The 12476-nt window shown below is 50.0% G+C and overlaps 1 protein-coding gene across 2 annotated transcripts in view; it reads left to right on the forward strand.

Moving 5' to 3' along the window:
- Positions 1 to 12476, forward strand: part of PLXNA4 (plexin A4) — a 456164-nt gene that overhangs the window by 370747 nt on the left and 72941 nt on the right. For both annotated transcript variants that reach the window (XM_064373437.1, XM_064373439.1), the window contains exons 11-13: positions 4843 to 4939; positions 5421 to 5611; positions 9829 to 9980. In XM_064373437.1, coding sequence (XP_064229507.1) covers positions 4843 to 4939; positions 5421 to 5611; positions 9829 to 9980 — 440 coding nt within the window. The remainder of the gene's footprint in view (positions 1 to 4842; positions 4940 to 5420; positions 5612 to 9828; positions 9981 to 12476) is intronic.

Raw genomic sequence — 12476 nt, forward strand, 5'->3', positions numbered from 1 at the left:
GAATCCCAGTTTAAATGCTAGTCTGGGTCAGGTTGCTGCTTGCCACTGAGTGATTCCTTCAGATATCTTTGGGGTCATGATCAGGGGCAACCCTCTCCCACCATACTTACAGAAAACGGTACCATCAGGCAAGAATGACCTGAGAGATTATCTACTTAATCCTGTTACGGATGAGGTCTCTAAGGCCCAGAGAGGGCAAGTGACCATCCCCAGATCACACAGCAAGTCAGGCGCAAGTTCAGAACTTGAATCCACTTTCATAACACATCCCCTAACCAAAGGTTAAGCAAAGAACAGCAGCGAAGCACGTTCTACCCCAGCTTTGGTGTTATTTCTGGGAGTTCGATCTGATCGGCCTCAAAGAGGATTGTGTGGAAGAAGAAATCATTTCGTTTCCTAAATCCGTGAACAATCTGAAACAGCGTTGGCCAAGGGATCTGACAGAGAAATCCCTGAGTTTCTGATGGCAGAAGGAGGTGGGTGATAAAGTGGTCTCAGAAGAGAACAGAGAAAAAAGAAGAAATTCACTTTTTTCTGGGGTGGTGGAGCCACTTCCAACCCCAGTATGTGGGGACAGGCCTTGAGCCAATGACTGCAGCCCCCAGCGGCTGGTGGGAGGAGGACAGGGCGAACTCACAGGCTGCAGTGGAGGGGAAGCAACTGTGGGTATTCGTGGCCTACTTTAGACCAAGGCTCTAGGAAAATGTCAAGTGCTGCTAATAGTGTGTGGCCACCAGCCCTCAGAGGCTGCCAATCATGCCAGTGAGTGGGCTGCAAAGGGCATCTGGCTGGCTGAAGTGCTGGTCGTGAGGGCCGGGGCCCAGGCCCTGCTTCCGCGGACTCACGCTGGCCTCTGGTTTTCTCTTGGCACCTTCATCTACCACGTGCAAAACGGGGATGGGGAGCAATAGGAAGAGAACGTGTCCCCTTTCTACTTTACTGGGACACAGCTGAAAAGGGGTCAGCAGAGCCCTCGGGACTCGAGGTGGACACGGTATACCTACCAGCTTCTTGTGTAGCATTAGGTTGTTGAGATCTGTTTGCCCAAATGGCAGAACTTTCTGGCAAAATATCTCAGATCTTGGGACAAGGAACTGGTTGGAGGAGAGAATGTCTCAGTTATATAGAGAGGTCTCATTTTTGCTTTAGAAGGAGTAGAAGCTGAGGTTCACACTTTCCCAAGGTTATGGGGGAAAGTCATCCATTAGCCCTGCATGGTGTGCCAGACCTTGATTGAGACACTTAACCTCCCGGCCTCCAGGAGCCTGGAGCCTGTCCTCCCTGGGCTCTGAGCTTTGTGCAGATTAACTGCCTGCTGATTACAGAGAGCTATATAAATGCTAAGTGGAGTGGAGATGGGGGGATCTTGGGGGATGGGAGCTCTTGGTCCAGGCTCCCAACTGTCTGCAGAGGCAGAGAGGCTCTGTCTGCCATACCCACCCCTTTCCCCTACCCTGCCCCAGGCACGTTGCAGGTCAACCTCAGGAAAGAGAGCCTCCAGGAAGGATGAAAACTTCCCTAGAGAGGGGGTGGTGGGGAGCAGGGGGAGCACATGGGGTTAATGCTTTCTCTAATATTCATAGTTGTGATCCCAGGATTGGGGGAGAGAAAGAGAAAGCAGTTTTGAGCCTTAATGTCTTTTATATTTTCAATTTTCTTCAAAGGGAAAATTCGTGCTTGCACACATGCACACACGTACACACACACACACATACACATACCAAAACACATAAGCGTTCTCATATGCATACATCCCCATACGTATTAAGGGTCTGGCGCAGAAACACTCAGTGCATGGCTGCTGTTATTCTTCTGCACAGACGTAAACATAGGCAACACGAATATAGTTCTGCATAGCATCCCCGAATGTATGCACATAGATTAAAATACACAATCACATTTGAGTACTTAGACCATATGACAGATACTATGCTCAGAGCAAGCTGTGCGTGATCTCGAATGCTTACACCAATCCGAGGAGATGTGAACTGCTTTGAATTCCCACTTTCCCAGTGGAGAAACTGAGACTTGGATCATCTGCTCACGTCACACAGTTGGTCACTGGCAGAACCACTTTGTGGAACTGTGTCTGTGTGTCTGTGTGTGTGCGCATGTATTTATGGACACACAGGTAACATGGAGACGTGCGCTAACCTCATCTCCATGAATTGAATGTGGCTGGAGGAAGGAACTGAAAGGCACACACACATGGAGATATGTGCTGACCTCTCCTCCAGTCAGCATGCATGTAAACGCACTTGTGTACACAGATGCTCACACACATACGCATGTGGGATTCTTTGCCTTCCTCCCTGTGGGATGTCAGGTCCTTCCTGAGACGGGGCTTGAGGATTTATTGATCTTTGGCCAGCACACTCCTGGTCACCACCTACTGCTTCCACTTTATGAGACCCGGGCCTGAAAGCAGAAGCCAGGCTCCCGTCCTGACATAGCCACTGCCATCATCCCTCCTAAAGGTCAGAGCTCTGCCCGCCCCAGCGCTGCCTCCCGGTGATCAGATGGTGCTCAGCTTGGGTTAGAACAGCTAGCCCTGCCCAGAGCTGTCCAGGCAGCAGCTTGAACCTGTTGGGATCACCTTTTCCCACTGGGACCTTCAAAGAGAGGGAGGGGAAGGATGGGAAGAAATTGAATGTGGCCGGAGAAAGGAATTGGAAGACTAGAAATTCTCTCTTTCTGTTTCTCTCTCTCTCTTTCTCACACACACACAGACACACACACACACACACACACACCCCGCACATGCACGGAGGGAGAGAGGGCATCCTCTATTACACCCTTCTCTCTCCACTCGGACAGTCACCTGCCTCCCTACTTCTAACAGACTGCAGGGATTCTCTAACTTTAACCAATGGAATCACAGGGTAGCTCTCAAAATGCTCCCCATCTCCAGAGATTCCAGTTCGGCAAATCTGGGATGGGCCCTGGCATCTGCATTTTCGTAGCCGCCCCCCACCTAGATGATTCTGATGAAGGAGTCCATAGACCACTCTAAGAACCACCAGGTTAAAGTAGAAGATGTTTCCAGGACAACTTAGGAGGACCCAGCCTGACCCAGCTGCAGAGACAACCTCTGGGGAGTTGATGATTGAGTTCTACAATGATCAGAGTCTCCACTGTGGTTTCTGCAGGGCTAGGAGCCTCTGCTTTACTCTGTGAGCTCAGACCCTGGTCCTGGTGCCATTGGTCACAAGAGAGATTCAATGAGGGGAATGCAGTAAGAACGCCTCCATTGTGGGACAAATACCGAACACGGCTCTCTGGCTCCAGCTCGCATTGCCAAGGAGGGAGTTAGAACTCTGGACACTAGGGCAGAGCCTGAAGTGGCTGGAGGCACGTCCTCCTGGCTTGCTGTGTGAGAGCAACGTCACAGTCACAGTCTCTTCACATGGAAGCACATTCCGTAACTCAGGAATTTAGGGTGATCTCCTGCATTGAGGATATAACATCTCCTTTAGAAACTCCTATAAATAGAGTGCAGACCTATCCCTGCCCAGAGGCAGAGGTGTGGACAGTAGCCCTCTGAAGTTCTTCCCAGGGGTGTTTTCCCATGTCCTGTGGCCACCCTGCCTGTCCATGGAGGTCCCATGGCCAACGTGGAGGAGGGAGCCTCAGTGGCCTCCTGTGATATCCGTCAACATCCCCCTAGCCCAGCCCTCCGAATTTTTAATTCAGATTTGATTTGAATTAAAAGAGCCATGGGTTCTGCAAACACAACGTCCACCGTGGTCCTCTGGACTAACCTCATTCAATAAACTGTCAGACCTCAGCCCCTCCTCTGCAGAAAATCAGTCTCAATTCCTTTCCTCCATCCCACCCACTGTGGCAAGCAGAGTCTGGTGGAATAATGAGAAAATTGCCAGGTAGAGGTTGGAAATTGCTGCCCAGGCCGGGCTCTATGTTCCCTCTGCTAACCCTCTTTCTCTGGGGACTGAGAGGGGTCTGCTATGAGAAGGCAGACTGGGGGCCAGCATGCCTGGCCACTGCCCCCTCCATCAGCATCTTCAAGCCAGCGCCTCCCCCTTCTCTCTACCTTCCACCTCCTATCCCTTAGCCAGGCAGGGGAGCAGGACCCTGAGGGACCCTCCCAGGACAGGAGCACAGCAGGAATCTGGGCGTGAGCCTGGCTTTGAGGTGGTGACTGCCTCCAGCATCCAGGCCCCGATTCCCAGATTTGTCATCCAGGGTCCTCAGGATTTCCCCCTCACCTCCAAGCTCCCATCTAGCCCTCTTCTCTCTTAACCCCTAGCCTCTCATCCCTCTAGGATGTAGCTCCTTCATTTCTTAGTCTCTGCAACTACCGCCCTGCCTGTTAAGTGATCATCCCTCCCCAGGTCTTTGGTAAAGCATCTACCTATCCTGGATATTTCCTGGAAATTAGAGTTCCCCAATCTAATTACAGACTTGGCGGGGCCTAGGGGCCAGGGTTTCCCTGGGCAGCCAGGGAGGCAGTGGACTCCTCCCTCGGTTTTACTTTGCAGGAAAGCCCAGGGTGTGGGAACAGGCCTCCTGCCTGAGACCCGCGGGAGATGACCGAGTGGCTCACTCCCATCTGCTCCTTGAGCTGGCATCCATAGGGGCATGCTTGGAGGCCTGGGCCACCCCTGCGTTATCTTTCAGCCCCTCTGATATGCACCTCCCTGCCTGGACACACATGCACCTGTGTGAACTGGGGTGCACACAGGTAGACACGTGCACACAGGCACAGTCTTAGCCAGTCCTTAGCCCATGAGCTCTTAATGGCCCCAGGTTGATCATCTGGGCCCTCTCCAGAACTCTCTCTGACCCCGCTTTCTTCTCTCCTCCTCCCCAACCTGGCTGCAGTATTCCTACGAAGGGATGGAGATTAACAACCTGCCAGTGGAGTTGACGGTCGTGTGGAATGGGCACTTCAACATTGACAACCCAGCTCAGAATAAAGGTGTGGAAGGGCTGGGGCCTGGCAGGGGAGGGAGGAGAAGGGGTGGGGTAGAGAGGGAAGGAGTCGCTTTGCATTCTCGTGGGTGTCATTCTGCCCCGTCCCCTAGTGGGCTGTCCCTCTTCCTGTGAGCCCCTCCTTCACAGCCTCTCCATCATCCATGCTTTTCCATAACTTCTTGAGCATGGGCTCCGTACAGCTTGACCTGGGCTGGTGGCTTCTGGGAGGGGGTGGCGTGCGGTGGACTTCCTGGGAAGGGCTGCTGAGTGCCGAGTGAACAAAGAACCCCCAGAGCTTCCCGTTTCAGTCCCTCTGCTCAGGCCTGGACTTCCTTTCTGGTTCTTTTTTGCATCAGAATGGCTTAGGGGGGCAAACTGCATTTGTGCCCCATCACCCCAGAATGGGACTGTACTCTTTGTCCCTCTCTGGGCCCCTCCTGGCCCCACCGCCATTCCAAAGCACCCCTTGCCCTCGTCCCCTGCAGTTCACCTCTACAAGTGTGGAGCCATGCGTGAGAGCTGCGGGCTGTGCCTCAAGGCCGACCCAGACTTCGCATGCGGCTGGTGCCAGGGCCCAGGCCAGTGCACCCTGCGCCAGCACTGCCCTGCCCAGGAGAGCCGGTGGCTGGAGCTGTCTGCTGCCAACAGCAAGTGCACGAATCCCCGCATCACAGAGGTAAGCCGGGGTCGGACCTCCTGCTCCAGATGGGCAGGCTCCAGACTAGGCTGCTACGCCACATTCTGCTGGTGCTGTGGGGCATGTCTGCCCAGCCATGGTGTCAGTCACCCAGTGGTCACCAGGTAGACTTGGTTGCTCTGCCTGGCTGAGTGGCACCCTAGTTTTCCTTCACGGCTTCCCCGGAAGCTTAGGCTTGGATCAGAGACTCTTATCACGAGGGGCTCAACTGTCCTGTTGGAGCCTCCAAGGAGCTGTGTCAAGAAGGACTCAGTCCTCACCAGCCCCTTCCTTTGTCTCTAAGAGCCTTAATGGCAAGGCCTGAAGTTTCACTGGTGGCACCCTCAGCAAGTGTCAGCCCATGATTGGAAGATGCATGGGCATGGGGGCACAGCTCAGCTCTGGGGAGCTGAAAAGGGCACAACAGAGAGGCCTTCAAGCTCTCTCTCCCTGGCCTGGTGGGGGCTGGCTTTGGGGCAAGACTGAGCCACAGGGGAAGGGGGAATGCGTACCTGCTGCTGCTTCCTCTGTCTTGACTAACCTCTGTCCCCTGAACCCTTAACTGTACCCCAAGAACTCTCAAAGCCTGAGACCAGGGTCATTTGTCCCCAACTTCCTACCTGGCCCCGCTGTTGCTAGTACCTGGAGGCCTGTCCAGCACCCACCCTACCCCCATAAAGCATTGTTTACAAAAAAAAAAAGCAAACCCTGAGCTGTAAAACAGAGCACAGTTTAAGGGGACCAAAGGGACACAGGCCATGAAGGAGCATGGGGAAGAGCTAAACATGCAGACACTGGGTCCCGGAGAACAGGGTTTGAATCCAGGCTCCATCGGCTGGTGCTGGGTACCTTAGGGCTAAATCACCACCATCCCCACACCTCACTTTCCTCACATGTGTGGTGGGCCTGAGCCCACAGGGGAGTTGGAAGGATTCCACACGTACATACAGGCAAGGTACCTCGCTCCAGGCCCAGTGCGTGGGGATCTCACCGGCCTCCTCCTCACCCCTCATCATTGACAAAGTCATTCCCAGGGATGTCTAAGCCCAGGAAATCACTGCCCCTGGAGTTAATTTAGGTAGTCCTGTTTCTCCTCCTCCCACTCCTGTACTCCTCCAGCATGATTGGAGTCCCTCGCTCCCCTCTTAAAAAAGAGGGCTACATCTCTCTCCACATGCTCCTCCCCTGTATGTAAGACACCATGTCTTACATCATCTGTGCCGCCAGCTCAGGGCTGAGCACACAATAGGTGCTCATTACCTCTTTACCATTGTGGATGCTGGTGATGATCACGAAGCAACTGGAAGAGGGAGAAGAGAAGACAGAGGCTCAGTCTCTGCCTCAGTGAACAGGAGAGGACATACTGGCAGGGGGTTTTGTGCACAGTTTCACAAACGTACACAGTAGATGATCACTTAACAGTGGCAGGCACAGTCATTGGCCATATATTAGTGGGATGCCCCACACCTTTACACCTCTTACCTTGTCAGTCCAAACAACTGCCTGTTCTATTAGGGTCCCAGGGCTGCCGTCGCAAGGTACTGCAGACGAGGCATCTTGCACAACAGAAATGGATCATCCTGCAGTTCAGGAGGTAGACAGTCAGAGCCAAGGTGTTGGCAGGGTCGGTTCCTCCAGGGTGCTGTGAGGGAAGCATCTGTTCCCCATCTCTCTCCTTGACTTAGAGATGGCCATCTTTTCCCTGTATGGCTTCCCATCATCTTCTCTCTGTGCATTCCTCTGTGTCCAAATTTCCCTTTTTCATTAGATCATATTGTACCAAAACCCGTCCTCATGGCCTCCTTCACATTTGATTGCCTCCGTAAAGACCCTGTCACCTTCAAATAAGGTCACATTCTGAGACACTGGGGCTAGGACTTCACTTTGTGACTTTGATGGAAACACAATTCAAACCCATAAAGTCTCCCAAGACCAGGCTTATCATCAGGTCATGATGATCACTGTCTTCCCGACAGACAGGCTGATGCTCAGAGAGGCACACATCCTTTAACCCAAGTGTCAATAACATGGTCCCGAACCCCAGGTCTCCTGAGTCATGTTCTCCTAGGTCACTGTTCTCTTCCACTGCAATGTGAGACTTCACACCCCTGCTCACAAATTGTGCACATACACCAGGGATGTGTGAAAGCAAGAAGAATCTTGGTTTTTGTGGGTGAACAGCCTCACCCGGCAAAGCAGCCCCTTGGAGTGGCCTTCAAAATGTGCCCAATGCTTCAGCCCCTTTATCTTCCACATTCCTGGCTGTACAGGCTCTGAGGGTTTCTCTCAGTCCCCACTTCAGTCTGTTGCATGGTAGGAATCTAAATAGTGATTCTCAGACTTGGAGGAAATATTTGCAGAATTAACCTACAGCATGATCTGGAATAGGAGAACAGGTGGACCTTGCCTCCCTCCACTGCCCCCGATCCCACACCCAGGCCCATGTCTTCCCTTCCCAGTCCCCACCCCTCACCCTCACACCTCCTGGTGGAACGGCTCCTCCCAGAACCCTCAACAAGAAACTATCCTGGAGGGCTGCTGCGTGTGGCAGTATGTCTGGTGCAATTGGTGGGACTTGCTTTCTTCTTGGCCTAGGTCCAAGAAAATCACAGGGAGGAGATGGCAAATTAAGCAAATCTCCTTGTGACAGAGGCTATTTATTACCTTCATACTGGCGTTGGCCCTAGGGGAACCTGGGGTACCAAGGAGAGGGCCAGAGATAAAACTCCTTTTTCAGAATGACAAGCCAGAGCTAGAATATTATGCGGACCCGGCTGCCAGGTGCCAGTGGCATTTGGGGACTGGCTAGGCAGGCATTTGGGAAGAACACAGACTCTCTCTCCCACCTTCCCCACATCTGTCCACCTCCCTCTCATAGAAATGGGCCTGTGTCACCAGGGAAGCTGTTTTTCCACTGCAGTGGGAATACATTTATGCACAGGCTCACACCCCTGCACACACTCATGATCACAATCACACTCACCTGCACAGGGATGTGTAGGAGGCAAGAGGTAGCTTGACTGTGGCAAGCAAGCAGCCTCACCTAGCGAAGCTGCCACTTGGTGGGGAGGGCAGCACAGCCTGGTTCTTCTGCTTCCCCCATCTTTCACCCTCACCCCAGGATGGAATCTCCAGTTGTATCCCTGCAGGATGAGGAGAGTTGACTATGCTGAAAAGGGATAGAGATGGGATCTCTGTGCTCCTTCCATTCCAATCCTGCTGACGTTGGCTAAGGTCCAGGTGCTGGTGCTCAGAGGCACCAGGAATGGAAGCATGCTCTTCTCTGGCCCATGAGATGTCAGGATGAGGTTGTGTGTTAACTATGCAGCCCCCACCTCAAAGCAGGTACTTAGATGTTGAGTCCTCACATTTTAATCATGAGTTTTTGACACTGATTTGGGAGGGAGAGCCAGTATACTTTGACCAGTATACAGGGGTAAAATTTAAATTAAACCTAAATCCATGCTGTACCAGGCCAAACAACAAAGGCAAAGGAGTTGTGCCAAGTGCTCATGATAATTCTGGAAAGATGTTTGGACCGTTGTAGGTTTCATGGCAGTTACAACGCAAGACATAAAGATGGTATTGTTCCTGAAAAGGCCACAAGGAGGAGTGAGACAGACCTGCTCCCAGAGACTCAGGATTGGAGGAGGAGGGAGCTGAGAGTGGGAAGGATGAGGAACAAGACACAAAGAATCCTTGCCATGAAAGTGTCACAAAGAAGGTGCCTTGGAATTTAAGTGGAGAGCGAGGAAGAACACTGGGTTATGGGGCAGTGTCATGTGAGAAGGATCTTGAGAGGTGGGTAGGGTCATATAGGTGTAGAGAGCCCTGGGTTGGTAGGAGGTGTTTTTATTTTCCTTGGGAGTAGAACCAACACAAGCAAATACTGGAAGGCATTAATCCCAATTTTCTGTGAATCACCCAGTCGCATTGCTGGTCATGTTCCATCCTCTCATCTCTTATTCTATGAAAGGGGAAGATGTATCATGGGCTTTGAATACTGCTCCTAGGGACACACACAAACACGGATTGCTTTCCTAGAAGCAACTACCCATTGATTACCGCAGGCTTTGGGTGCCCCTGGGGACTTGGATCCACTCAGGGGCTCTGGGGCAGATGAGAGAAGAGCCAGCAGCCTCTCTCCTGGCCTCATCAGCAAGTGAGTGATGGCGGTATCATGGTGTTTGTCTAATTATTTATGTTCCTTTCTCCAGATAATCCCAGTGACAGGGCCCCGGGAAGGGGGCACCAAGGTCACTATCCGAGGGGAGAACCTGGGTCTGGAATTTCGGGACATTGCCTCCCATGTCAAGGTGGCCGGCGTGGAGTGCAGCCCTTTGGTGGATGGCTACATCCCTGCAGAACAGTAAGTGAAGCTGCCTGCGACACAGGGGAGGGAAGATAGGTTAGCATTAGGGATGTCCTGGTCAGCAGCAGATGCTCTCAGAGCTTGTTGTGGATGGAAAAGGAGAATCTCCATGATATTTTAGAGTTGGAGGGTGGACTTCCACAACTCCCTGCCTGCTGAGCTAGCTAGGTGCCATACTGGGGAAAGTGTAGAGAGGGAAAGGAGAAATAGCTGAGAGAGAAAGGTGACTGTTACCTACTTGGGGTATGGGGGCGGCACAGAGAGGAGACAAAGCAAAATGAAAACCTACAAGAGAAGTGTGAGTCCAATTCCTTCTGCTGCCCCCAACTTCCCACTCACATCCCCACCAGCGCTGATCCTGTGCTATTCTCTATGGAGATCAACAATGAAATTCACACCCACTCTCAGGCTTGTGGGTGCCTTCGATTATTTTTCTCTTTGGAAAGTCTGCTGGCCCACAGAATGGGTCATTCAACAAATGACCTTGACCTGTAACCCACCTAGTAGAGGAGGTTCATGGTTCATGCATGGCCTTGTAAATAAGTAAGCACCATTTTCCAGCCCAGCAAACACAGCTATGAAATATATAATATCTGTATTCCATACCATCTTTGTCACACCTCCTGGAGTGAAATCTTGTTGCCTGTGCTGTATGCATAAGTTATTGACTCTTCACAAGGCCTTCTCTAGGTATATGAGTGCAGTTTCCATTTCTGCTTGCTGGGTCTTGCCTGGGTTTTCTGCATCTGAACCATCAACACTGCCATCCTCACTTCCTCCTGATTTCCATGAGTTCTCTCCAAGATGCTCACAGTAGATTAGATGGTTTAAGGACCCAGTCATGGTAGGACTCGCCTCTCTGGTCCATCACCACTTAGTTACCGAAAGATCTTTCTATGGCTCTTTCAACTTTCTGACACCTTTCTAGAATGAAACCAAAGTAGGCCACTGCTAATATATTGTGATTTGGGGAATTTTTAAAATAGCCTATTTTGAATTTACATAGCCAGATATCAAAAGTATTTTTATGAAGCTACATGATGAAAATATTATGATACCAGTTAGATCAGTAAAGTAAGATAAGATAGAGGACCCAGAAAAAGAATGCTGATGTGTACAAAGTTGGTATGTGATAGAGGTGATATTTCAGATCACCCAAGGAAAGATCATTCAATAATGGATGCTGCTTAATGCCTTGGAGAAAGTATAATAGCAGATCTTATTCCACATTATACACCAAAATAAATTCCAGATGGATTAAAGGGTTAAGTTTAAAAAAATGAAACTGTGAAAGGATTAGAAGAAAACGCAGGTGAAAATTTATTTGATTTCAAGAAGGGGAACTTGTGCCAAGTACAACTGCAACAGAGGAAATTATAAAGAAAGATTAGGGGATTTGAGTACATTAAACCTTAAAACTTGTGCATCAGAAATCACTGCAAGCAAAATAAATACGTGAATGATAAACTGGGAATATGGTTACACCCTATTACAGTGAATAAATACTTTTTCTCAATATATAAAGAGGTTTTATAATTAAAAGGCAAAGATCACAAAATGATCAAAGAGCATGAATGTACAATTTATGAGATAAAAGAACCAAAAGTCATACGAAAAATAAATGTTTAACAGCAGTAGTCATCAGTGAAATGCAAATCAAAACAATAGGGAGTGGTTTGTGAAAGTTAATGCCCAGTGCAAAAGGGGCATGAGAAGTAGCTGACTCCTTCACTCATGGTGCAAGGGGAAATTGGGACAAACTTCCTGGAAGGAAATGTGGAAATGGGGGTCCAAAGCCTTTAGCCTGGCCACCAGACAGCTAGAACTTTCCCTGAATAACCGGAATCCACAAATATTTATTTTCAGGAATGCTTATTTCAGCCTTATTTATAAAAGTAAAAACTCAGAAGTGACTTACATGTCTAAAAATAGAGAATTCATCAATTCAATAAATCATTGCAGAAGCACAGAAAAGTAAACTACACCATTCAATCTGATATTATAGAAGAGTCATAGTCAGGCATATACTCAAAGCATATTAAGCGAGTACACAGGTTCTTGGAACACAGGTTACAAGTATAATATAGAGTTTCAAATCAACTTTGTAAAAGAAAGCAAGACCAGCCACAGAAACATCAAAACGTTGACAATGGATATTTCACGTGGGTGTAGGGCAGTGTGGCATGTTACGTAGGCAAGAGCTTAGACTTCACAAGGAGAGTCCTGGGACAGGAGACCTGGCTCTGCCACTTATTAACTGGGTGAATGTAAGCAAGTTGCTCAACCTTTGTTTGCCTCAGTTTCTTTATTTATAAAATGAGGATAATAATGGCATCTCCCCCACGGTCTTAAGGAAAATTACCTTCTGAATGGTGCAGCTGGGGCTTTTATGTACTTTCTATGTTTTTTTAAACACCAAACATGCATTGATTATGTGATCTGGACGGAAAGGTATTGTTTGTCCAGGACCCTTACTCAGAAGTTGTTTCTAAG

This window comes from Aotus nancymaae, unplaced genomic scaffold (assembly GCF_030222135.1).
Source record: "Aotus nancymaae isolate 86718 unplaced genomic scaffold, 86718_ANA_hifiasm-v0.15.2.pri h1tg000002l, whole genome shotgun sequence".
NCBI lineage: Eukaryota > Metazoa > Chordata > Mammalia > Primates > Aotidae > Aotus > Aotus nancymaae.